Source organism: Gavia stellata, chromosome 37 (genome assembly GCF_030936135.1).
Source record: "Gavia stellata isolate bGavSte3 chromosome 37, bGavSte3.hap2, whole genome shotgun sequence".
NCBI classification, from domain to species: domain Eukaryota; kingdom Metazoa; phylum Chordata; class Aves; order Gaviiformes; family Gaviidae; genus Gavia; species Gavia stellata.
Window position 1 is genome coordinate 550,151 of NC_082630.1, and position 27,113 is coordinate 577,263.

The following is a 27,113-nucleotide window of genomic DNA, read 5'->3' on the forward strand; positions in this document are numbered from 1 at the left end:
CCCATGATTTTGGAGTGTCCCCATGCAAATCAACTTCAAAGAGATGGGAGTGACCCTTCCTCATAATCCATCCCTTTCAAGACGACCACCTGAAACTGCACAAGGAATATGTACCGGTCTGCATACCAGCTACCTCTGGTGTCATGGTGCCTGTACAGCCTCGTTTGCACCCATTCAGAGTGAGCATTTACCATGAAGACAGTACCGCTGTCAGAGGAACGCCTGGAGTGAGACCTGCGTTTCCAGAGCCAAGCGTTATCTGGATGATAGGGGAGTGCAGAGACAACGTGAAGGGAATCTGACAGCGCAGCTCGAAGGCATGCAATAAAACTGCCTTAAAATGGCATTTTCTCGAGTGCTGCTCAAGCCAGACAATACCCATTTGTTGGAACGATGTGACCCCATGGAGGTGTGAGGCCTGACCCAAGCTTTGCTGCAGCTGTTGATGCAGTGACCAACTATTGACCTCTTCATCCATCTTTCTGGGAGGGGACCTGTTTGATTTGTGCATCTTCTTCCAATTTCTACTAGATCCGTGGCATATTTCTGCTGACCATTTCAGTTTGCTTGGGCAGGGCTAACGGCAGGGCTAAGAACACTTGTGAGATGGTTTACGGATTTGGGTGAAATCTCTCAGTGGGGTTGATGGTTGGTATCACACGTCAGGGAGCCTTGCATGTTTTTCAAGCCAGCTCAGGGGCAACTGAGCAAAGTCTCCTGACAGCTTACTCTTCAATTACTGAGTTTTTCTCAGCTTCTGCCCATGGTGATGTGTTTGTTTCTTTGGGAGGGCTGGGAGGAAGAAAGGGAAGGTTTGTGGGCAAGCTGTTGGAGGCACAGCAGAATGATCTCCTAAGCAAGTGGTCCCACCCAACCTGGGTAAAGCAGCGGGTGGTTCCCAACTGAGGTTGTGACTGGATCCCACCCAGCCTCTGAAGCCTCCTAAACAGCAAAAATGGGACAGCTTAGCAGCCCACAGGAGGTCTTGCAAGTTGCCAGTGCTCAGTGGGGAGCGGAGGATGGAAGATTGTTGTTCTGCAAGCACCAGTCCTAAGGCAAATGTCAACACATTGGCCTCCCCGCCCACTCTCGCCTGTTGAATTTCGCTTGCTTCCTCCAAAAGCAGCTCCACCTCACACCAATACATCTGTGCTGACACAGGATGATGTTACCCTGCCCAGAGCAGGAAGAGGGCATGGTCCTCTGTTCATTTAGCACAGGCATGGTTGCATATGGAAATGAGTTTTCCTTGGAAAGGCAAGGCACCTGCCCCCAGTCTTATCTCCTGCAAAGGGATTGAGTGCTTTGGGACTAATCCGTTGGTGAAACTGAGTCCAAGCTTCCAAGCTAATCTGCAAATTGTTTTAATTTTGCCAGCAGGTTCCCTGGGTTTGGGGCTGAGAGCCGTGTAGTGTAAATGGGATCCCACCGTGGTGTATTTTCACTTGTGTAGCTTTCCTGACAGTTCACTTAGGGCAAGCACTGAACTATTTGACAACACAATAAAATGGGTTTTCTATGTGTTAAACCAAGTGCCATGAATGCAACATCGCAGCATACTTCGTTAAGCTCTCTTGTATGTTAAACAAGTTTCTTGCTTCATTCGTAGTGTCAGAACAGAAGACCAGCTCTTAGCAATGGTTTAAATATCTTGTGCAAGCCAAAAGGGAGACTGCGGGTGTTTGAAGGCTGGAGTTATTTAGAGGAAATAAAATTAGGCTTTTGCTAGCCATTGTTCTGTTAGAGGATCTCTGATATACAAGGGAAATAGAGAGAAAGCATCAAGTAAAAATAGTATGTATGTATGTGCATTTGTATGTGTAATTCTTGTTTTCCTCCAGGCAGCCCACTGGGGACAGGTAATCCTAGCTTAAGAATTTGGCCTTAGAGGATCTAATACGAAGCTCTTTGAAGCCAGGAGCATTTCTGCGATTTCCATGGTCAGGACCAGAAACAAAACCCTGAGCTCGTTGTTGCTGCGGTGGATACATCCGTATTTCAAAAAGCGTTTTCCTTTGGCTGCACCTGAGCAAAACTGGTGTCCTGGTGAGAAAGTGTTTGGGCTGGAAAAAAAGTACTTTTACCCTTCTGACTGTCCCTTTGGTTTCTCACGCCTTAGTGTAACCCACACAAAACAGAGCCAGGGCGGTGGTCTGGTGAGGCGGAGGACGGCTGTTGTTCCTGTGCAAAAGGAGACAACCAGCTCAAGCGACTGTGCCTCCACGTCTTCCAGGTGAATCTGGACAGGCATGGTCATGCTGACAAGCCCCATCCCAGCCCTTCAGCCTGTCGCCCTGGGGCAGCCTCGGAGGCTTCGGAAGAAGTAGGGCACCCAGAGCAACACAGGGGATTTGAGACCCCGTCCAGAGGAGTTTTAATTCCTCTGGGTCAGATCTGATCTCGCCTTCAGGTGGTGTGTTTTCAGTCGATTTGAAGAGCGCTGCCTGCTTCTTTTCCTTCAGCTGGGTTTTTAAAGGGTAGTAAAGCACTTGCCAAGGGTGAAGTGTGGTGGCAGAGACTGACAGCTGAACGCACCAGCTGCCTGCCCTTCGCAATTGCAGATTTCTGAGAGCTGAAAACGGTTCTTCTATCTTTTATCTTTGGGTTTTTTTCCCATCTCTCTTATCAGAGTGTTTAGAGGAAAGGGATAGTGTCCCCAGAATGACAGTGGCGTACCTGTGGGAGGATGGAAGAGGCATCATAGCCCTTCTCTGAGGGGGCCCACCATTACCAAGACAGCTCAGGAAGTCCTCTCTCACCACACATTGTCACGCACTCCTGTTCACCCCATGGATTTGGGGTGGGGTTTTTTGCCTCTCCAAGTGGGGATATATTTGGAGAGCTGGGGCAGGGTGTGCGCATATGTGGGGCTGTGTTTCCTCATGAGGCGATACCGAAGACAAGCTGATTTAGGTGCCTTGATATGTTATTCATTGCCTTTGTCCTCACCTTGGTATCTGTTTCCTTTCTCCATCAGGAAAATGGGAGCCACTGCCCCAGTGTGACCCGCCTCTAAGGTACGAGAAAACAAAGACCACCCGTCCCACTCCCTCAGACACCTCCCAGTATGGATGGCTTGGTGGAGCAGAACAGCGTGCTAATGCACAATAAGATCACTGAAGCTGGGAAAAGGAATGGTTTAATTAATACAAGGAACTTAGTGGCGGACAGCCGAGATGGTCTGGTCTCTGTGTACCCGACCCCCCAGTACCAGAGCCACCGAGTGGGCAGCGGTTCCTCTCCCAGCCGCCTGGAGAACGGCAGGAATGACCCCGTGCAGCAGCTCCTGGACCCCAACATGCTGCAGCAGACGGTGGAGTCTCACTACCGGCCCAACATCATCCTCTACTCGGAGAATGTGCTGCGCTCGTGGGGCGAGAGCATCGGCTCGGAGTGCTGTGAAACTACCTTCATCGAGGACCGCTCTCCCACCAAAGACAGCCTGGAGTACCCGGACAGCAAGTTCATCGATCTCTCAGCAGATGACATCAAGATTCACACCCTCTCCTATGATGTGGAGGAAGAGGAGGAGTTCCAGGAGCTAGAGGTCAGATGTCGTTTGGGATATGTGGGGAAGGCTGGCGGGAGGAGGGTGTATTTGGGGTTAAGCGTACAGCCTCCAAGAGCTGGTCTGCAGGGGATCAGCTGCTTTGGAAGCGGGTCTGCATGGGATCAGCTGTATCACTCTCTCCTCTGTCCAGGGTAGTGAACAATTGCTCATCTTTATTTCTTGAGTAGAGTCCCAATTCTGTGGACACGGGCAAAATTCCCACTGCCCCTAACAGAGATCAGCAATTCCCTCCTGCCTCCGAATGGGCTGGTCAGAAACTGAAGAAGACCCATGTGCTTAAAAGTAAGGTTGGGGCCAGGAGCATCTGTCCACGTACATGGAGCTTGTCTTACTCAGCAGGCCAACATCATTTCTTACTTTCTCCTGACTTGAGCTGGGCGTAAAGCAGATTGTTTTGCATAGTGGCTCAAACACGAAACATTTCTGTCTGTGAATGAACAGAAAGTCAGAAGTCTTTGGGTTTCAAGCTGCAATGAATCCCCGGTCTCTGAAATAAAAGTTTTTTTTCTGATTGAGTGAAACACTTCATTAGATCCCAAATGCAATGTTTTCTTTTAGGTTCCCGTGCTTCATTGATTGCTCACAGTAAAATAAGATACATTTTGTTCCCCAGATGGGGCAGACTATGGAAATCAACTTCATTCTTTCTTAAATGATGCATTTTTTACTTAAAAAAATCGTTCTGGCTTTGACTGAAACCAGCTGCCCAAGCGCAGCACAGATTTGTGTTTGCCAGTGTGTGGGGGAATGGAGGGTGTGCATAATGCTGCCGATCCCAAAACTTTCCCCAGCCTTGGTCACAGACTCCTGACCAAGCAAAGACCATTTGGATGTCTGGAACAAAGCCATAGCTTCAACTCGAATCTCCAAGTTGAGATCGAGAGACTATTTGCTCGTGTTTCTCTGTTGCGGGGGTTTTCTCCACTGAGACCTAACAAGTCCTAAAACTTCTATTTTCACCTCCTGTAATACCAGTGTCTCACCCTGTGATCAGCACAGGGGCAACCCAACAAGAGCCTGACTTCTCTTTTATTCTTTTTTCTCTCTGTATTGATCAGGTAGGAAGAGAGAGGTGTTTTTCCCAGCACGTGCCAGTAACGCAGTATTCAATGCCTCCGCGGGGAGACAGAAAGTTTCTCTCTGAGGCATGTGAGGGTGTTAGCTCAAATCACACCCTTCTACAGCATTTCAAAATTGGCTGTGGGAAGTCTCGTTTTCTTAATCAAAACAAAATCCCTAGTTGCTGCCTTTTTGCCCTAGTTTCTCTCATGCAGTAGTGATGCAAGAGACTGCAGCAGGCATGTAATTGCCTGATGGTGTTATTGACACATCTGGCCTGACATTTAGGCAGCAAAAAAAAAAATGTCTCCCTCTTGCCAGTCCAAATCCAGCAAGATCTTCTTTAGCCAGCTGTTGGAGAATAGGCTAAAAAAGGCTGGGAAAATAAGCAGGACAAGGAAAAAATGCTTTATACCAAAAATATTTTCCTTTTTCTTGGTGGGGTATTTAAGGTGCCTTTGCAATGTAGGGCCCTTGATCTGGGTGCCTCTTCAAAGTGCTACTGTAGGAGCTTGATCAGCTTTTCACAGAGAACATTTGTTTCTAGAAAACCACCTGTAAAACAAGGTCTGAGGAAAGTGACTTCATCCTTCCCCTCCCCAGATCTCAAGGGGAGAAAGGAGAGAGCCTTTGCAAATTTTGGTACCATGCTGTGGCATTGTGTGCATCATTTTCCCTGTCTCCCCCTTCTTTCTGACCTCTTTCTCTGGACTGTAGCCTCCTGAGATCATACACGTCCCTTCTGAAATGGGTGTACTGCATCTGGCACGACCGATTCCCAGCCTCACTTAACCCTGCGGGATGTTGCTGTGCTAAAAACTAGAGAGGTGTATGGACAGCCATCCTGACCTACACGTGCAAAGTGCTCAGGAGAGGACGACAAAGTACACACCCATGCCTCTTCCTCTCTTCTGTGTCGGGGTTTATCCTCTACCAGGACAATGGAGCAAGGGAGGAGAAAATGAGGCAAAGTCTGGGGAAGGACCTGCCTGACTGGAAACATGTGCGTTGCTAGAATTGCTAGAAGCCTCTGCTTCTAGCCCAGTATCAGTCTTCATCACTCTGCTTATTGGCCAACCCAGTGCAGCGCTGTGATTTTCTCACTTCTCCATGAACCAGACCCGAATAACCAACCTGCTGAGCAGCTGCGCTCAGCACGAGGGGTTTCAGCATGGGGAGTAACTTCCATCCCAGGAAGGTCCAAATTCTGCAGATGCAGCTAGTCATGCAGATAGATGGGGAGGAGAGGAGAGATGCATTTGACAGCACAAGACCAGCAAAAAAGGTGACTGCTGTGTTGTGCTCTTCTGGTTCCTGTGTGGACAGATGCTGTATCTATGTGGCCAGATGCATGGGGGTCTCCTGGGCTTGGCTAGTGCAGAGGTTCATTACAGACCTAGCTTCATGTGTTGAGACTCCAGGAATGGAGGAAACGTATTTGAGCACAGCAGTCACTGAATAGGGGAATGAACCATGCCAGCTTGTTAACTACATAAAAATTTGCCTATCTGTCCAAATGAGAAAAACAGCACCTGAATCACACAGCGTGAGTCTGGCTCACTAGAAAGCTTTTTTTTTTCCCCACCAGTTACTGACAAGAAGCAAACGCTTCTTTTAAATTACTAGTAGACCCAAAGTGGAGTGGAAAGGGTCAGTACCAGGACTGGGAGCAGAAGTTAAAAGGAGAACAATGAGAGATACAGCAGGGGTGCAAGGTTTTGCTTCCCCCCTGTGAGAGCCTTGAGGGATTTCATTCTGCCATCGAGGATGCACAGCGCGTGGCGGAGTATCTTGCCCCATTGACCGTCATGCCACAGCTCATCGAGGGATGGGAGCTGCGTAGTGTAAGTGCAGATCAAGGCTCAGTTCTTGTAAGGGTTTTTTGTTGTAATGTATCTGCTTTGGCACTTCCTTCTGGGAGAAAAACGCTAAAAATAGCCCCTTTTTGCAAACATTAGCAAAGAGGGGAGCTTTGTGCAGGAGAGCTGCTGTCTCTTGAAAACTGAAGGCTACCGCCTGTTCTCCACGTGTCAGGGCAAGGCAAGTAGATTTCCAACTCGGGCATCTCAGTAGCATGCCTTCTGGGAGACAGAACAACCCTGGGGTTGTGAGTCGTTTCTCTTCCCCCACGTCTCCCTGGCACTGCCTGTCTTACTGCAGAGCGCCTGCCTAGGGGATTTCAGGACCGGGTATTTAGTTTCTTAGAAATGGAGAAAAATCTAACTCATCCCTTTGTAGTGACCCCCTCCACACAATACCTGCAGGAGTCCACGGACACATGCAGAAAATAGCTTTACTTTTGGCCAGTGTGTTTCTGCCAGGGTTTTGTTTTTGAAGAGAGCTGGGCTCTTGATAACCGGAAAGGTGGTTGTTCTCTTGCAGAAAATTTCATCGCAGAGAAAGCTTCTGAAAAAACCCAGCTGTTTTGAGTGACAGCCATTTGGTTTTGGTTTGAAGAGCTGACCATTCAGGCTGAGGGGGTTGCTGCTCCGTTACCTGCCATCCGCTTTAGGATGGGTCTGTCCAGCTGAGCAATGTCTCTGAGAAGTTGCCTAGAAGGAGGCATCTTCTTCCCTCCCCAAGCCTGGGGACTCTGAAGAACCTGGGAGATGTAGCAGAGGAGCAGGAGACACCCTAAGCAGGGGTCCTGCGCATTGCTGCAACAACATGGCCATGTTTAACTTACTTATTTCTTTTTTTTTTACTAGCAGTGTTTCTCAGGTTGTGGTGTAATGTTGTTCAGACTGCCTACGAAAATCATAATTATCTGGAGGGAAAAGTATTTCTGAAACAGTCCGCATTAGTATATACAGCCCCACTTTTCTCCAGCAATTACCAGGCATGAAAGCAGAAGGCTACTCATTCTGCCAAAGCTTTAAACTTGTCTCTTCGGTGCCCATCCCTGAAATAAATGATTCCCTATTTAGGTATCTCTGGAACGCTTATAAATATCTTATGAGTTCTTTATGCCACAACTAATAGACAGACAACTTTTCAAATGGGGCGGCAGTGAAATATTACGTGAGTTGCTAGCTGAAATACCCTCCCGTTAGAGTTCGTGTGTAAATGCAGTGCCATCTTTTATCCAGAAACATCATTTGTCATATTACACTCCTGCTAGTTTTCCTCGTAACCCCTAGATAGATGGCTTATTTAGAGAAACACAAGATATTGATGGCAGCAAATTGAATTATTCATATGTGTCGCATAAAAGAATACATCTGAGCTCTCTCTTAAAACCCTTTTTCTTTTTCCCAGCAACGTCTGAAACAGTCTCTGAAAATGAAATAAATCGAATGTTCTGAGGAGTGAAAGAAGAAAGGAAATGTAGTGCTTTCGAGCTAAACCTTCCTTCTTTTTTTCCCCTACAAATTGCTGGATGCTGCTGTGAAACTCATCCCTTAGACATGACCGTGAAAGTGTAGAGAGAGAAGGTGGATCCTAAGCCGTGTCCTCTTCCATCTAACCCCTCTTCTCAACATTCCCAAGCACCTCCTGGCCGCGTCTCTTCTGCAACGTGAAGAGAAGGCCCTGGAGGGGGCCTTCTCCTCGAGCCCCGCGGCGTGCGTGCTTTCTCTCGATGCTTCTAGCTTGCACAGGCTTGGGCGGTCCTGCGTTGCGCTGATAAGACCTGAGCGGCTGTGTCCTCAGCCTCCCCTGGGAGCAGGTATCCAGAAAGCGTGTTTGGACACTCCCTGGGGAGCTGAGCATGGTGGGGTTCCCCTTCCAGGGAGCTCTGCGGCATGGGCGAAGAGGCAGTCTAGTGCGAACATGGGAGGCTGTAGCACAGATGACATCGGAGGCAGGTCTTGCATGCTTTGGGTGCCTGCTTGTATGGCCACTTCCCTTCAGGGTCTTGCACGTTGTTTTCACTAATGAATTCATGTGTCATCGCAGCGCTCTTGTGAGGTGGGAAAACAGTATTTTCTCCATTCTGCACCTGGGGAACTGAAGAAAATGGTGCAATAAATCTCTTGCCCAAGCTCACCTAGGGATGCGTTGTGGATCTGGGAATGTCATTTTTGGTTTCTTTTGTCCTGTGGCACATGCTCAGAAGAACACAGAGACATGGGATAAGGTCAGAGGGAAATATGGAGGCATTTGGGCTCTTAGACCCGTCCAAGTTTGTGGATTTTGTTAGTTTCTTCTGGGTACTCAAGTGGCATGCCAGTGGAGAAGAACTCTGGAAGGACTGCACAAAACAGACTGGCAAAATGGTGGCAGATGTGTTTCAATGTAAATAAATGGAAACTAATACATTTATAGAAAAATAATCTAAGCCACATGAACTCAAGGCTGAGCTTGTAACTGTGAGCTGCAACTCAGGAAAGAGATTGTGGAGAAATCATTGTCAGCGCTGTGAAGTCCCACAGAACAGTGTGCAGGGCAAGCCACTAAGTCAACAAAATGTTGGGTATCTTAAAGAGCGGTGTTGAGAACAAGACAGAGCACCGGCAGCATTTTGCCACTGTATTAAAGCTTGGTGCAATCCGCTTTCTTAAGTGGGGTGAGCGATTGCAGTCCCCACTTTTTAAGAACATTGTGGTGATAGAAAAGGGCAAAGAAAATGATCAAGTGGAAGTAGCAGCCTCCTTACAAGGAGTGGTGAAGAAGGTTGGGACTCTCCATTTTGTAGAGAAGGTGGCCAAGGGGTGTATGAGCCGGTTGCACAACATCATGAAGATGAAGGATGAGGTGAATGCAGACCCACCATTCCCCAAACCTGCAATGTTAGAAGCAGGGGACACTTGAGGGAGCTAGTAAGAGATTGGCTTAACATAGATAACAGAAAATCATTGTTCACACACGGGGTAGTGAACACTTGGTGACTTGCTGCCACAAGAGGTTATGGCGGATCAGCAAGTTCAAAAGGATTAATGGATGAGGAATCCATAAACAGATATTAAAAGGAATCGGCAAAGCTTTTCTTTCTAATACCTCTTACACAACAGTTGTAGGTGCTGAGGGAGCACAAGGGATGGACTGCAAAGTGTCCAGGTTTACGTCACGTCCTGCTGCTGCTGTCAGAGGCAGAGCATGGGGCTTGATGGGCCGTTGGTCTGACCCCATAGGACACACTTTATGTCCCCAGATTCCTTCGCAGGCATGTTATTAACAGGTTACAAGAGTGATTACACTTCATTTGCATGTGATTTATTTTTCTCCCGTAAAGGAGAAGCCACTGGAGTCTGGAGATGCTGAGCGCTGCCAAGGGATATTAACCTTTATTAGCCAGCCCTAGGTGAAGGGAGCATGGCTGGGAAGTCACCTTCAGCAGTGTCCAAGTGCCCTCCTATGAATCTTGTTAATAGGAGCCAGGGCCCAGGGCGATTCCCTTTCTCATCATCCCCGAGTTTTCAGACTGACGCTATGCAGTGAGGTCCCTGGGCTCCAGCCTGTACGCGGCAGGAGCTCTGGATAAGCTGCATGCTGTCATTTGCAGAAGGTGGGTATGGGGCACACTTCTTTGAGGACTGCACCACGAAGGAAGCAGTGTCAGGTCTGAAGCAAAAAGAGGGCAATCGTGAAGGGCCACCCCACCTGCCCCAGCTCGAGCAGAGTACTGCTACTCTTCCTGCTGAAGTGGCTTGGTGAAGAGGGGTATCTCCCTCATCTTCCTCAACAGGCAGCGTTGAGACCATCTGCTCCACAGGGGCCACCTGCTCTGCACCTCCTGGCAGGAACCTCTGTGTCTGCAGATTGTGGAGGTCTTCCTTCCAGTGGGAGCCCTAACGTGATGCCCCGTGCCATGAAGAATAACACTGATGAATTGCATTGCATTCACCGCAGCTTCACCCTTCTCAACAGCATAAGCTGCTGAGAGCCACTTCTTTGTGGTGGCTGCTGGTCCACCTGCAAAGGCATGAGTGTGCTGCGAGACACACGTGCCTTCCACATTTACTTTATGGCTGTGATTACTGCTCTCCCAGAGAAAGAGCGTGATTTAGGAGACTGTGGCAGCTGGCCTGTTTTACTATGGGTCTGTTTATTGCTGTCTGCAGTAATCCCTTTCCAGTGGCAATGTGCTGAACGCAAGTTCCTGATGAGCTATAGGCAGACTGGCTATGGGTGTCTAGAAAACATCACAAGGGAGGTGATCAAAATCCAGGGGTACAGGAGGAAGGACGGGCTTGGACAGCTGCATCCAGGGGTTTTTTTCCCCTGATACATTTTGGTTTTGCAAGGTTACGTATGAAAAGCCTTCTGAGCAAGGAGAGACCTCTGTGAGCCCATTCTGCAAGGCTGGCTGCTCGACAGAAAGGCAATTTAGACTGGCAGTCGGGGAAACAAGAGGAGCTGGACCAGGTCGGTGTTAGTGGATTATGGATCATTTAAATACCTTTAAAATTGAAGGAGAGCAACTGCGAAACTCAAAATGGTAAAAAGAAATAAACAAACAGGCAAAATAAAATAAATGAATAATACATTAGCAGGACAAAGAATCCATGATGGCAACAGGTTTTAGAGACATCACCTCTTGAGTAAGCATCAGCCAGATGCTGCTCAGTGATGAGTAAGTGGATTGAGGCAGAGCAGTGATAAACTACAGCCCTTGGTGGGAGAGCTACCATCCAGCATGCTGCCTTCAACGTCTGCTGCATTTAGGTGAATTCAGGCTGCTTGCAGAAGAGCAAAGGGATGCAAAGTGCTGGTCAGAACAGGGCATCATGTTTAACTGCATTACTGAAACAGGCATTGAGTGGAGGGAAACAGAGCACATATTATAGTTGCATCATGTGTTCGTCTTTGTCAAAAAACAGACCACTGGACCATCTGGATTTGAAGCAGATCCCAGAGGGCCATACCAGAAATTAGTTTTCTATGCAGTGTGTGCATGTTGCTGAATTGGTTGCTTTGAAGGAAAAATGAGTAATACCAAAAAGGCTGTTTCCTGAATATCCATCAAAGGTTGCTGGCAGCTGTGGTTCACAGCAGATCTTGTTGTCTGACTTCTCCAGTGTGCCTAGCATTTTAATACTGGAAGGGACTATGTGACCATCAAGTCCAGCCTCCAGTATGTCGCAGGCAGCCCACGGCAGGCAGTCTGCAGAGCCGCTGTTCACTCATAATGTCTCGGTTGATGTAAACCGCATAGCTTTTAGGGATAGCTACCCTCGATTTAAGAAAGGGCTTCATGTAATAGAAAATCCATTAGAACTGCAGAAAAGAGTTCATCACCATCTCTGTTAAAAATCTGCACCTTGTGTCTGCTCCTCATCTGTTCTGCTTTCAGTCGCTGGGGTTTCTTCTGCTTTTCCGCCAAATGAAAGAGCTGTCTGATCAGAAATTATCTACTCAAGCAGGCACTTACAGACTGTGATAAAATTGCATCTTAAATTTATCTTACAAGTGAAGTTGGCTTCTCTGCTTCCTGTGTAGATGATTTTCTGCGGCGTGACGCATGTACCTGCCTTCTGATTCCTGATTTCTCCAGCATACTTGGGAAATGGAACTGGACCCAGAACTGGACCCATTATGTACGTGTCTATAGTACTGTACCTTTCCTTCCCTCTCCATGGATCACATTCATTCCTTCTGTGGTGCATCACAGAGGAGGTTTATTTTCAGCTTGCTCTTGACTGAACACTCTGGTCTAGTGGTCCTTCTTGGGGTCACTGCCTCATGAAACCCAGTCCAAAGTGCACATCCCTCATTCAGCTCTGTGTACAGACAGCCTTGCTCTGCATTGGGTGACTCCTGCTCCCAAGCCATGGTCCTTTCAGCTGTCAATGTGATTCAGTATCCCATCTTAAATATCCTCTTCTCTCTCCCCTCCCTTCTGCACTCATTTGCTGAGGAAGCATTACTGTCAACTGAAGCAGCTAGTTGAATTTCAGGGACTAAAATTCATCCATGTTTCAGCTTCATCCTATCAGTCTCCAGGGTGGCCACGTTTGTGGTTATGTTCAAGGCGGACTTCTTGTGCAGGTCATTTAGGAAGTGCCAGAAGCAGTCCCCTTGAATACAGAGGTCAAGGTTTCCTGTTGGATTGTCTAGCACCCAAAATTCAGCTGCTGCAAAATCCCATGCACTCCGTGTCTGGGAAGTAGACACCTCCCTTAACCCAACAAAGCTCATTTCTCCTCTTCATCCTTCGTCACATCCACAGTTTCTGCAGAGCCTGTAAGTGACTTAATCTTCCCCAGTAAGGGTTTTTATATTAGCATAACTAAGAAAACCTCTGCAATTATCCTCCGGCAATCTAACAGCCACCTCTCCAGTCTGCATGGAAGCTCTCTGAGATGTTGTGATGCCACTACCCTGAGAAGGGTTGGTCCCTTTGGAAAGCAGCATAACTGATAATTTTCTGGTTCAGTACTTGATCAAAGTTGTCTAGAATCTTTGCCCTGTTTCATTTTCATCTGTAAGAAAAGGCAATTTGAAATAACGGATAGGTAGTCTCCACGGATACCATGCCAGCACAGTATGCAGCCCAGAACTGGGAAATCTAAAGCGTTTTTGTTTTTTGTTTTTGTATCTTAGCTATCAGGAAGTTCAGGGAAGGGCACTGTTTCAAGAGATTGTTTCAGCAATGTTGTGGATCTCTTCCCTCCCCCTCTCTTCTCTTCTTCTTGAAAGGAAAGATTATTGGTATTAAAAATTACTTACATGGCCTGTTCTGAAAACTAAAGCACAAAGGGAAGTCACCAAGCTCAAACACTGTACACCAGCATCAGCAGATGACCCTTCAGAAATGGGATTTTATTGAGTTTGTGCCAAAATGGCACAAACTTTGTCACTTCTGCTGAGGCATCTAGACTCCCAACACAGACTGGGGTGCTCTACATGCTGGTGTTCACCTGCACCACACAATCTCAGTGCATGGGACTTGTCTGGTCCCCCCACATCTCCCTCCCAGGCCACTCTGGTCTGTGGCAGGTGCTTGGCAGCAGTATCTGTCAAAGCAGACTCTCCATGTTAGCAAGCGATGGGTCATGTCACCTGGTGGGTTCCCCAAATGGGTCAGTTTGGGAGGCAATCCCTTTGCCCAGTGCCAAGTCTTTCAAATATCATTAGGTTGCCAGCATTTCCTAGGTTCTTCTGGGTCGTGGCTCACTAGTGGCATGTTTAGAAACTTAACCTTCTTGTGCATGGGTTCATTTTCCTGTCTTGCATACCTAGCAGCCCATTCAAGATTTTCTCACTTAGAGCTCACTGGTAGAGCAATGCCACTTTAGCAGTTCACAGAACCACAGAATCACAGAATCATTAAGGTTGGAAAAGACCTGTAAGATCGTCAAGCCCAACCGTCAACCCAACCCTACCATGCCCACTAAACCATGTCCCGCAGTGCCACGTCCACACGTTCCTTGAACACCTCCAGGGATGGTGACTGAGCAGTGACTTTCCCGAAGACTGGCATTTGAGTTGGGAGATGCAGAGCACCCAATGCCTATAGCTCCTTCTGGATTAGATACGTGACGTTACATTTCTGAAGTGCCAACCCACCCAGGTTCGTGCTGGTTCGTCTGGCTAGAGAGTCACTTCCTTTCATTCGTGAAAGACGAGCGTGTAAAATGGGCCCTTTTCAGCTCCCTGCGGTGATTTCCAAACACTGTTGTCATTTCTCTTTTCTTGCTTTCAAGTTCATGCAATAGCGGTGGAGGCTGTGACATAGTCGGGGAATGGAGATTCCCCTGGTATTCATAGGGAGGACACCTGCTACCAGTGCTGTGCACGCAGGAGGAGAGAAACAAAGGGCTGACTTTGTGACGCTGGCTGGGGTGGCTTCCCCAAGCATTGGTGCTGACAGGGCAGCTGCAGTCCCAACCTGCATCTTGCAGAGATAAGCCTGCCTCTGAGCTGTGCTCCCACTTCTGTTCGATTTTGGTGCAGACGTAAGTGTTCGGGTCTCTCAGCCTCCTTTTGGGGTGTGGCTAAAACAGGGGGTGAGTGCCCTGGTGAGCCTTTCAGAAGGGCGGGGAGGGAGATGTGCCACGTCCGCAGTCCCAATCCTGAAGCCCTTCTGAAGGACACTGCAGGAGGGCAGGCTAACTCCTGTGGTCCTGTCACTGTGGAGCCACAGCAGAGCAGAATGGGTGCATGGGTGCTGATGAATAGGGTGCAAGTGCCCCCAGAGCTGGCCCTGTCTAGAGACCCCTGCATGGTAGAGACCCCTGCGTGGTAGAGACCCCAGGGTGGGTCACCAGAAGCCTTCTACCATGAGTGCTGGAGGCCTGTCTTGATGTTGAGGAATTGCCCTGGTGTGACTGGGGAGAGTTTTATGGGCAGATGATCACAGCCTTGGCCCACGACAGAGGAGAAATAATGATATCATTAACCAGCACCTCTACATTTCTCTCTCCCTTGCTATTCCAGAGCGATTACTCAAGTGACACCGAAAGCGAAGACAATTTCCTGATGATGCCACCAAGAGATCATCTTGGCCTCACTGTGTTCTCCATGCTCTGCTGCTTCTGGCCATTGGGAATCGCTGCCTTTTACCTGTCTCATGAGGTAATGTTAAAACGTCTCCTGCTAATTCAGAGTTTTGCATCCATGGAGCAGCCATCACCCCACACCAGCAAGGAAAGTTCACCAAGACTCAAATGTGGGCAAGACATTCTCCGGGGTACTGGGAGGTGATTAAACAGGGTAGTGTGTTCCCCGCCTTGATATGTCTCTGTGATAGTGGTGGTTGTCTTGTGAGGTATTTTACTGAGGGAGGAGTCTACAAAATATTTTAGGTTTTAGTTGACAATGGTCAGGTTCCATGTCAGGTTCTACAATGTCCAGCTAAGGATTGTCTGCGGACATGACTTTTGAGTGGAAAACACCCTTGCTATCTCAAACACTTGGATTTCCCATTGGAAAAACTGACCTATTGGTTCCCAAGGTGATCATTTGGAAAAGAAAACCAGGTAATATCCTTCCAGGAGCAGAAAAATAATTTCTGTTCTGCAGAAGCAAATTTTCTTTCCATGAACCATTTCCTTTCCCCCTGAAAAATTGCTCAGCCTGTTCTTCTTGTCCAATTTTAATATGGAAATATCTTTTACCAGAGAAGTGACAGTGTTCTGGTTTGTTTCCTTCATAGAATCACAGAATTGTTTAGGTTGGAAAAGATCTTTAAGATCACCAAGTCCAACCGTAAACCTACCACTGCCAAGTCCACCACTAAACCATGTCCCGAAGAGCCTCATCTACAAGTCTTAAATACCTCCAGGGATGGTGACTCCACCACCTCCCTGGGCAGCATGTTCCAATACCTGACAACCCTTTTGGTGGAGAAATTTTTCCTAATATCCAGTCTAAACCACTCCTGATGCAACTTGAGGCCATTCCCTCTTGTCCTATCACTTGTCACGTGGGAGAAGAGACCAACACCCAACTCACCACAACCCCCTTTCAGGTAGTTGTAGAGAGCGATGAGGTCTCCCCTCAGCCTCCTCTTCTCCAGACTGAACAATCCCAGCTCCCTCAGCCGCTCCTCATCAGACTTGTGCTCCAGACCCCTCACCAACTTCATCGCCCTTCTCTGGACACGCTCCAGCACCTCTATGTCCTTCTTGTAGTCAGGGGCCCAAAACTGAACACAGCATTCCTGGTGCATCATGAGACGGGCTTGCTGGTTTCCAGCCTGTATCTAACCATCACCTCATGCCACATCATTTGTTTTGACAAGTATGTCTTCATAAGTGCCTGCAGAGTAATTATTGAGTTTCCCAGCATGGCAGATAATGTAATGTGACAGAAAAGGAGTCACACTGGAAGTCTCATCAGTGACTGCAAGAAAACGTTCGCTTGTATTTCTATCTGCTGGTCGTAGCAATGCCTGTTGCAAACTACACTCTGTACTCCACAGCACCAAAATCATTCACCCTCTCGCCTGCCTTTCTAATCTGCCTGCTCTAAACATCTACCAGTGCTGGGTGTTTGTCAAGCCAGAGCAGGCACTTCAGATCTGAAGAATCGTAGTCTTCGATATGAATGAAAGAGATACAGCACGACTATTATTTGCTTTAAATGAAGTGTCTGTCTTTGGACTTGGAAGCCTCTGAGAAAATTAAAGTTTGTCCAGTGGAAAATAACAAGTTTCCTTGTTTGCGTACTATTGATTTCTCAAGATTGGGTCAAGGGATTCGCCAGATGATGACGACAGCAAAAAGTAAATCATTGGGTGGGATCCGCACGGTTTTTACTATCCTGCCATTTGGTCCTTCAGGCAGAGCTAGTAGTCAGCAGTTTCAGTGGCCACATCTCTTCACATGCATGGCCTAGGCAGGATTTTTCACCAGTGCTGCAGCCAAGGAAGCATTGAGAGTTTGTCTCTATTAGCAGTCTGTTTGCTGTGTGCTGGGCAAAATAGCGCATACATTAATTTCCTGCGGTAGCATTCCTTCAGGAGGCCTGGGGGATTGCTAGCTAGTTTTATCTAAGCAATGAAAGCACATCACAGTCCAATAAATGCAGAATAAACAACACAATGAAGTACTAAAAAGCAGTAATGCTGAGAAGCTAAATGTGCTGAGAGCCAGTGTACGAAGGACAGGGCATCCACAATAGGTCTGAACTGATCCCAGGGGCCAGAATGAATCTGTAAGACCACCTCGGTAGGAGCATAAGGAAGGTGGAAAAGTTGACACAAAGGCAGCAAAAGGTGACGATATTGTGCTGAAGGATTTAGGCCCTGGAAAGTGGAAACTTGGGTGTTGGTTTGGTTTATCATAACGATGGGGAACTGCTGAATGTGACTGCCTAAAACTAGGAGATGTCAGCAAAAAAGGTCAGGCAGGTGCCTTGCTTTTATTAGGTTGAGAGGCAGTAAATTAATCTTTGTTAATTGACCCCTTGGATTCACTAAGGCAAGCTGTGGCTAAATCCATCCAGAGGAAGGACTGTGTTTCTGAGGAATTTGACTTCTGCTTTTTGTTTTTGCATTGGAAGTAGACATTTTTTCTTCTCTCCCCACTAAAAAATGGTAATAATAATAACACCACCCCTGCGTGCTCCTTTCCTCCCATCTCTCCTCTTAGCTCTCCAACAGGTGAATCAGCTGAGAGCTCCTTTCCCAAATCTCTTGCAGAAACATATTGAAGTTCCTGCTCATCCCAGTCCAGCACAGGCACGTCAGTCTGTCCACTCCCTGAGTTCCCAAGCAGGTACCGTCGCTGCCTGCCTTCCCCTCCAGCAGGTCCGTCATGGCCCTGAGAAACCACCGGCCTTCACTGAAACTGGCACTTTTGCAAAACCCCACATCCAACAAATTGACATTTTCCAGTGGAAAAATTAAGCTCCAATTAAGGCCAAAACCTTCTCTGGCTGAGAGCTGGCTAAAATAGCTGGTATAAACCACCAACATCCTGCACCTAGCTAAGCTTATACCAACAGTGGCATCGAGTCATACTTTGGAGCGTAAACCATTCAGAATGATGTTTTATATGTGAGGTAGTAAAATATTACATCCTATTAGCATGTGATTTCTATTTATATAGGTCTTTTAACTCAAACTCCTGAATAACATTTGAGAACTCTTGTTCATACAAAAGGGTAGTCTAACATTCCTCGTCCTGTATCAAAACAAAGCTGGTGAGGGGTCTGGAGCACAAGTCTGATGAGAAGCGGCTGAGGGAGCTGGGGTTGTTCAGTCTGGAGAAGAGGAGGCTGAGGGGAGACCTCATCGCTCTCTACAGCTACCTGAAAGGGGGTTGTGGTGAGGTGGGTGTTGGTCTCTTCTCCCACGTGACAAGTGACAGGACAAGAGGGAATGGCCTCAAGTTGCATCAGGAGTGGTTTAGACTGGATATTAGGAAAAATTTCTTTACTGAGAGAGTGGTGAAGCATTGGAAGAGGCTGCCCAGGGAGGTGGTGGAGTCACCATCCCTGGAGGTGTTCAAGGAATGTGTGGATGTGGCACTTTAGGACATGGTTTAGTGGGCATGGTGGTGTTGGGTTGATGGTTGGACTTGATGATCTTACAGTGATCATTAGTGATTCTGTGATTCTGTGTGATTCTGTGAAAAGTCAGAACTATAACTGAAGATCAAAACTTGGCAATTGCATTGAAACCTTTTTTTGCAGTTACTTGAGCTCTTGAAGATTTCATGTTTTCAAAGGTCTCTTGGGTAGTTCTACTAAAAAGGCCCAGTCTGGGAGAAAATTGTAGCACGTAGAAACTTCAGAGGTGGTGAATGGATTCTTTGTGCCAGAATTTAGCACTTGTGGCAAACTTTGTTAATAAAAACTGGTCTCCTTTAGGTGTGCAATGCATTTACAGATGAAGGCCTGATTTGCAGAAGATGTATTTGCAGTGCAGCTCAGTCCAAATTGACAGGTGCTCTCAGGTTATTCCTGCAGCACCTGGCAGTACATTTACGCTGTATATGTCTATGGCGTGGTGCAAAAGAATTATACAAGGATCAGTGCTGTAAGGTTTCAGAGGTGCTTTTTACAAATAGAAAGATTATTTTTCCCTGTGCTCCGTAAAAGCAATGTGCTTCCTTGCAGGGACTATTTCTGCTCTGTGAGGGAGCACCAAGGTTCTTGCCAATGTGTTGCTGACTTAGGGCTTCTCGGAGGGTATCTAACAATACAGCTGTGCAGGGTCTGCCTGCATGGTGGAAGCGAAGACGTGCATCAGGTTTAGCTGAGCCAGCAGGGAGGAGCGCTGGATTCAGAAATGCACTCTGTGGAAGCAAAGTCAGTTCCTTTCCATTGGGACAGACAGTTTTCACAAGTAGGGAATCGCCTGCTGATCTTCCTATCCCAAGCAACGCTGCGAGTCGCTGCTTTTCATCTTCCCCAGTAAAAGAGAGAGCCTGAGGCCATCACTGTGTTGTATACTTGCTCATTTACTCGCTTCTTTTTGGATCTGTGTTTTCCTTCCTTACACCCACTGCTTGTGGCTGCCCAGTCCTGCTCCTCTGGTGAGACACTGGAATAAGCTGCCCATGGTGGTGGTGGAGTCACCATCCCTGGAGGTGTTCAAGGAACGTGTGGACGTGGCACTGCGGGACATGGTTTAGTGGGCACGGTGGTGTTGGGCTGATGGTTGGACTTGATGATGTTACAGGTCTTTTCCAACCTTAGTGATTCTGTGATTCTGTGGTTCTGTGATTCTCTCTCTCAGCTACCAGTAAATCGCCGTCAGGACCAGGCCATTTTCTTCCCACATATCCCATCTTCCATCATGCTTGCTCCTTCGGACCACGAGATCGGGATGTGACTCCCATTGCCTCACAGGCACAAGGTGTCCTCCTGGTCACACTGGCGTCACGCTAAGCGGTGTCCAGGTCCCCCTCTCGCCTGAGCCATCACAGCTAAAATACGGGGGCTTTGCACACATCAGCCATTCAGGTGTCCTGTCCAGAGGCCACTGCTTTCAGGTAACCTCTCAGGAGGGATCATGTCTGATTTTTAACAGTAGACAGTGTTTATTGGCTAATTTTCCACTGTTCTACAAATGGGACATATGAGTTTTTAGGCTTGCAATTTTTTGGATTAGCTGCTTTCCTCACAGCTTATAGCTGAGCCTGAAGGGCTCAGTCAGAGGAGGTTTTGTGCTGTTTGCAGGGAAGCCTTTGCAGAGGAAAATGTAAATGTCATATGCCTTTCACCATAAATCTCTCCTCCACAGTGTCTGACCAAAAAAAAAAATCATTATGTCTATTTTTTCTTAAATCTCCACCCTCTGGAGTCATGCAGATACCTCAGTTTTCATTTTCACTGAAGTTTTTAGCTTTGTAGATTGTAGGCAAGTCTGAAGCTTCATAAGTCAGAGAAGGGAGTTAAAAAAAAATCTCTTTGTCTTGTCAAGTTTAAAGCTATCAGACGAATTATCGGGGCCTGTCAGGATTTCTGCTTGGTGGGGGTTCATAATCCTGCAATTCTTTTTGTCTGAATCCTCTTTTTCTCCCTGCGCTTGTTTTTAGGAAAGGGAGCAATACCATGGCACGCATTTCTTTCCCTCCTGTAAAAAGAAATTTATTCTCAAACCTAAGTCTGTGCTAGTGTGAATGAGCTTCACTTTGTACCTGCTCTTTTGTGGGACGTGGGTGGTCACGTGGAGCCCTTCACCCCCGGTAAGTGCCCACCAAAGCGTCCGAGAGGTGCCAGCCGGGCCAGACGTAAACTAGAGTATGTACAACACCTCTACCCAGCTTCCGTGCAGCCTCCGTGGAGCTGTGCCAGGCTGGCATGGACATACACCTGAAAAACCCCACTGGACACTTCTCGGCATGCTTAGGTGCACAAATAGCCTCCAAACCCGCTTCCCTCCCCGGCGGCACGTGAGACCTGCCAGGCAGCAACCTGCAATCCAAGCACACCAGAGCGATCGCTTCCCGTCTGCTGCGCTTACTCCGTGCCGTAATTACCTCCCTCACACGGTGATCGAGGGATGCACGGCTCTGTAATTATTTCCCCAGCCCATGGATTGCTTGAGTGGGCACAACTCCAAATACCATCGCTCAGATTGTCTTTAAAGAGAAGTAGGGACTGCCCACTGGGTAAAAGGGTTTTCTCTGGTTTTCATACAGACACGAGGCATACGTGATCAGGCAAAGGAGCAGCTTGTCTGTCTTCACGATAACTTCTGAACCATTCCGTTACTTTCTCTCCAGTTTTCAGAGATAGAGGCTTTGAAAAACTGTATTTTGTCACGTTTCGGTGGTCACTGGGGAGAAGAGAGAGATAATGTTTCTGTCCCCAATGGGAGGGAGAAGACAGCATGAACTTAACCTTTATCAGAGACCAGAGATGAGGTGCCCAGCGCCCGTGAATGTATTTCACTTTCTTTGCTTTTCTGCATCAGATTTTGACACCTAGTCACCGCTGAAAAGGACAGGGAAATAACAGCCAGGTTTGTTGTTTATTCATTAGAAATGTGACTCATAGTCCCCATCTCAACTGGGAAAAGCATGAGACGGGACAGCGGTGCGACATGCCACACTCCACCAAACTGGCTGGTGGTGCCATTAAGACCTTTCCATGCTCTACCAGCCCACCCTGTTTCTTTTTTTTTTTTTTCCCCTCTCTGCCCCACTTTTCTCCATCAGAAAACAGAATATAACAGATTATAAAGAAGTTGAGGTGCACAGCCATGAGCGTATGTTTGTACTGTTGATTCTGCATCCCCTTGTGTCTGAGATGGAAAGGCACAGGCAAAAACTAAAACCTGGAGTATTTTTCTTTACTTGTTATATGTGCAGTGACAGGCCAAGCTGTGTACTTGCAGGATATGCTGGTCAGCATTGCTGAAGCAATGCTAGCAAAGCAGACAGGGGGCTTTTGCATTTTCAAGAGAGGTTGTTGAATTTTCAGCACTGCATCGTTTCTTGGACTGAGTAGCAACACTTTTAGAAAAGAGCTGACTGTCAAAAGAAGATAAGCTTTAACCTCCTTAAATATAATATGATAAAGTCCTTTTTTTGGTGTCTTGGACCAGGATACCAAATCACACAATCCCTGAGTTGAAGCTGGGCTGTCGCTTCAGGTCACACAGCTTGGATGTGGGGTACAGGGTGGGTTCTGGGGCTACCCAGCCCCATCTCTGCTGTCAGTCAGGCAAGGCTTTGAGATGTCTGTGCTGACCACTCGAAAAGCAAATCTCCGCATTCTTCGTCTGATCTGTGTGTGCATGTGACTGCAGGCACATGCAGACACCCTTCTGATGAAGCTTTGTGGTCTTTGAGCTGTAAAAGGTTATGAATAAAACCTTGGGACAGCTAAACCTTCTTGTTTGACTCTTGAATGAGTCAAAATAAGTCAAAATGAGTTCCTCCTCACATGGAGCTGCTAAGGAGTTTTGTGGCAGAAATATTCCCAGCAGAGCTCTGTGCCAGTGTCTTGCCAAGGTGGCCAAGGGCCAACAGTATGGCCATCGTCCTTGTGTGAAAGCCCTGGCCCAGGGAGGTCCACTTCTCACCGGGCTGCGTCCCATCTGCAAGGTAGATGGCAGACACCATGATCTATGGGTTCCGCTGAGCCCATTTCAGTCTTAATAGCTGATGAAAAAAGATTCTGTTCAGTTAATATTTGTTATTTCTCGCACACACCAACCCTTCAGCTGGTGGAAATCACCCCCTCTCCACTCACTTCTGTGCGGAAGATCTGGCTTTGCCAACTCTGTCTTGCCGAGGAGGGGACTAGGGCAGGGACTTACACAGAGGGTCTGGTCCCCCAACTGATGCTGGGGCAGTCCATGCTTACATGACCTCTAGGTGCCTATGGCTCTCAGACCCTCGTGTCACGGGGCTCAGCTTCTTGCTGAGACGAGCAGTATGCTCTGGGGCTTTTCCCCAGTGATCGCCTTAGGAAAGAAAGAGCTGAGTTCTTCCAGCCACATTCGTAACCCAGAACTAGTTGTGAAGGACTGGCATGGTAGATAGATTTCAGGCCTGAAGTTTGCCAGAGTTTGAAACCATTGAAAACAAGGTTTTATATGAGGAAACGTGGGGTGAACATTGCTTGCAAACTGCTCATACAACTCTGCTTGCAGACTGTCTCTGTATGAGTGCATATGTGTGCACTCCTGTTAAAACACAGTGCTTGCAAGGATAAGCACTTCAAGATCATCGAATGACACCATAATTTTAGCTACCACAAGACAGCTGTCTTGTACTTGCATATGGCTTTTCAGACATGCATATCTTGTGCTTTGACTTGCATCTATACTCGAGCCTAGGTCTGAGGAGCATGGCCTATGCTGATCACTTTTAGCTGATGCCTTTCACCCTTTGTCTAGCTTGTCTACTCAGGGGGTTGGGGCAGGGGCTGCCTGCATGTGACCCAGGCATCCTACCCTTGGCAGGTCTGTAGACATGACTGATACTAACCTGGAGATGGGTCTACGCCCAGGGGAGGGAGCAGTGCTGTGCACGCTCGTCTCCCTGGGCTGAGCAGCACGAATCGGTCCGTGAGCAACAGACACAAGCCCAGTAAACTGCTGACCATGCATGTTCATTAGACACAGAGGTAGAACCTGTTAGAGGAAAATACGTCATGCCAGATCCAGCAGCCTGAGAGAGGTGAAGCTGCTGCCGCTCCATGCCCGCAGGTCCAACCGGCAGCGAGGCTGAAGATGTGCTCCCGGCAGGCGCACGCACACAGAGCACACATATACACCATGTACACCAAAGGGCATCAAGGAAGAGGAAATATGCTGTGTTGGATGGAAAAACTGAGAGTGGGAGAGAGGCTGTGATGACCAGAGTTAATTTAGGAGCATGGCATGGGATGCGATAGCTTGGGGAGGGCCAGCTTACTCCTCCAGGTAGGTCTTGCTTGAAGAAAGGCGGGTTAGAGATTTCCCCTGTTAAGAAGGATTAAATGTAAGTTTGCATGAATACTGCAAGGGGCTTTCTCTGCCGCTGTGGCTCACAGGTGGGCACGTTCATGAGGCAGGTGGTTGCAGCTATGGGCACTGAATAGGTTGGTACGACAATCTCTGTCTGAACTAGGACAGCTTTGTGTAGGGCTGGAGCTCTCCCTCGGCACCGGGCATCTCTGCGCAGGCTCAGAGTGCCAGGCAGATGCTCGGAGGGTAACCCCCAGGCAGCAGAGCCACGGGGCGTGCAGAGCACGTGGTCATCAGGGCACGGGCAAGGCTGTGTTCACCAGGGCTGGTCTGCAGAAGGTCACTGCTGGCTGCCTGTCCACACTCCTCCCCTTGCTCCCATCGGGCAGATGGCAGGTTTTCTGGGCAGGGGATGGTAGTGAATACTGAACAGCACAGTCTGTGCCAGCATCAAATAACACGGCTGCTGTTCTCAGCCGTGATACGGAGAGAAACTACCTGCTGAGATAGCCAGGAACATATGTCGCTGTGTGAGAGTGCCGGGTCTCCTGTGCTTGGAAGAGCAGCTCTGAAATGGAGGTCCCCGGCCCCTGATTAGGGACATTTGGGTCACATCCCTTGGCTTTACAAAAAGCTCGTCGCATGGTTCAGTACGTTCAAGGTTTGCGACTTCTGCTCCTTTCAGAGGAGGGGAAAAGCCTAGTCCTGGGCGGAGCGGCAGAGGATGTCTCATGGCCCTTTGGTTCCCCAGGGTCTGCCCCAGATGGTGATAGCTGCTCTGAAGTGGGGTTTATTAATTACCAGAACCTCTAATTCTCTGCTTTCCAGGCGGGAGCTGGCTCCCAGCCATAGGTTTGAGTGTGGGTAGGCTTTGCTCGTGCCGACTTTTCCCTTCGGGGTAGACGTCTCCTGTGAAGAGAGATGTTTGCGCACACAAGAAAATGGGCATTTAGAGTGCGTTGTGTGTCAGCAGCTGCTGATTTCAGCGCGCTGTGGGTGAGGTCTTGGTCCAGGGAACTTCATAAGTGTCTTGTATAATTTCCTTTTCATTCCTCTTTGTCCTTTCGATCTTGCGGTCACATTTCCAAGTCACGAACTACAGCTACAAAAAGGGATTAGATTAATGAACGGCCTGATTGCTTTAGCCCTTAAGCTGATTTTAAATAATTGGAAAGGTAGCTCGCAAATAACATTCCCTGGAGAGTTTAATTCGTTATGCAGGTGTTTAATTACAAGGAAGTTTTGGGACAGAAAAGAGACCAACTCGAAATGTTTGAGGAGATGAGAGGTCTTTTTTATTAGCAAGAACATCCTGCACAATGGCAAACTCTGTGCACGAAGCGTTCCGTGCAGACATCTATGCCTTGCACCTTATGTTGAGCCAGCCAGAGCCCAGAGATGTATCAATATAGTCATCCTCCAAGGGTATAAAACGTTATTCCCCTGGCATCCTCTTTTCATCCTGCTGTTACTTTTTTTGCTCATCTATTGGCTCATTATTTCACAGGCTTACGAGACAGCGAGGATTGTTCCAATGCAGAATAATGCACCTTCAACGGGTTACTTGCACGCCTGCCATGAAGCTTGGTGTGTCTGTAGTATTCACAAAATCATTCAGAGGCCTGTCCAGTATAGGCGTCTGTAGACTAGGGTAATAAATCTTCCATAGCAATTGATCAGGGGGTTCAGGCCCCCTGACATGTACACGATTCTCACTGAGTTTAAACAACTTATTAGTCTTAGGCAGTGGGTTTTTTGGTGTTTTTTAGCTTAGACAGCAAGGATGCATTTTATTAGCAGGGACATGGAGTTAGAATTGTTAGCAGGGATGTTAGTAACCCTCACATGTCCCAGCCAAATACTTGATTTTTCCATCTGCAAAGGTAGAGCGTCCAGGATGGATTATACTCCAGGAGAGGACACAGAAGGAGCATGTTCCCAGTCCAAGGGCAAAAACAGGGCACATGATTTTGCACCTCCCTGGTAGGTCACCCTGCTGAAAGAGGCATGAGAAAAGAAGAGACCCATTGCAGATCTGGGAATGGAACGTGTTGCCCCCCTGTTCTGACCATCCCGATGTCTGCTTCAGCGGTCAGAAAAGCCCAAAAGCTTTGGATGCTGCTTCAGAAGCCTGGTTACGTGAATGAAGCTCCTCACATCCAAGGTGGTAAATGATCTCCCTTGAATTCTCCTGTGGCAAGGAGAGCAGAGTGTGCATCTAGAGTAGTTATTTGGGTGCTGTTTATATAATAGACCTTTCGTCTCGCGCTGTGACAGCACCCTCTTCCAAAACAAAAACAAATGAAAGGAGGCACGCACATCTGAAGTTTAATGTATGCAGCAGTAAATGAATGGATGTTTTCAACAGCAAAGACTTAAGGTTAACCTTTTATCTGCAGAATACTCAGGTATTTTTTTTCCTTCTTCTCAGAGATCAATGTCATGTACCAGAGACCCAGGGCTATATTCTAATCTTGAATATACATCTTGCTATCTCTCAGCAGCTGTTCTGGTGAGGGCTACTGAATTACTACTTTGTTTGGATGCACAGCAAAGTGAATTGATCACTTCTGATTACAATCTACGTCTCTCTTTCAAATGGGCTGCAGAAAAACACTTGGAAGTGAAGACTTGAGTCTAGTGATCTAGGCACCCAAAGGTGCCTGCCAGACAATGTAACTCCTCATTGAATTAACTGACTTCCCAGCAGCAGAAAAGAAATAAAGGTTTCATATATTTATTTGGGGATGAACTACAAGAACCAGCTGAAAAGGAAGGGACTAGGACCTACCTGCAGCTGTGCAGTTTGTATCTAAAACTAGGCGCTGCATTTTCACAAGTCGTGACTATGCTCTTCAGCCTAAAATAAATACTGGCTTATCCGTTGTATCAAAATAGATGAGTCTCAGGACCCACTGCAAAGCAGAACCTTGGAAAGGAACGCAGCTGTTGTTTAAACTGACGCAATATCTGCGATAGGAAGGGAGAAGACTCTCCCTTCTCAGCTGCTGTGCCTCAGCAGTGTGCACCTCCCCAGTGGTTACGCGCTGAGGTTTTTCTCCAGGGCAATTGGTTGCTGTGGCTGTCCCAGCAGTGAGCCTACAGACTTTCCCAGTGAATGCAGGGGTTTCTTCGAGTGACAGCTAAAACATATAAAGAAGTCATATCATGGGATCCTGGAAGGCAGCGTAGTAAAAGACAGATTTCTGTTGCTAGTGGCAGTGTCCAGAGGGAACTCTGCAAAGT

The 27,113-nt window shown here is 47.7% G+C and overlaps 1 protein-coding gene across 1 annotated transcript in view; it reads left to right on the forward strand.

Annotated features, from left to right (window-relative positions):
* The first annotated feature begins 3,061 nt into the window (after positions 1-3,061).
* The window catches only part of SYNDIG1 (synapse differentiation inducing 1), a 65,739-nt gene continuing 41,687 nt past the window's right edge, over positions 3,062-27,113 (forward strand). Inside the window, exons 1-2 of the mRNA XM_059832971.1 lie at positions 3,062-3,547; positions 14,951-15,088. Coding sequence (XP_059688954.1) covers positions 3,068-3,547; positions 14,951-15,088 — 618 coding nt within the window. The 5' untranslated portion in view covers positions 3,062-3,067. The remainder of the gene's footprint in view (positions 3,548-14,950; positions 15,089-27,113) is intronic.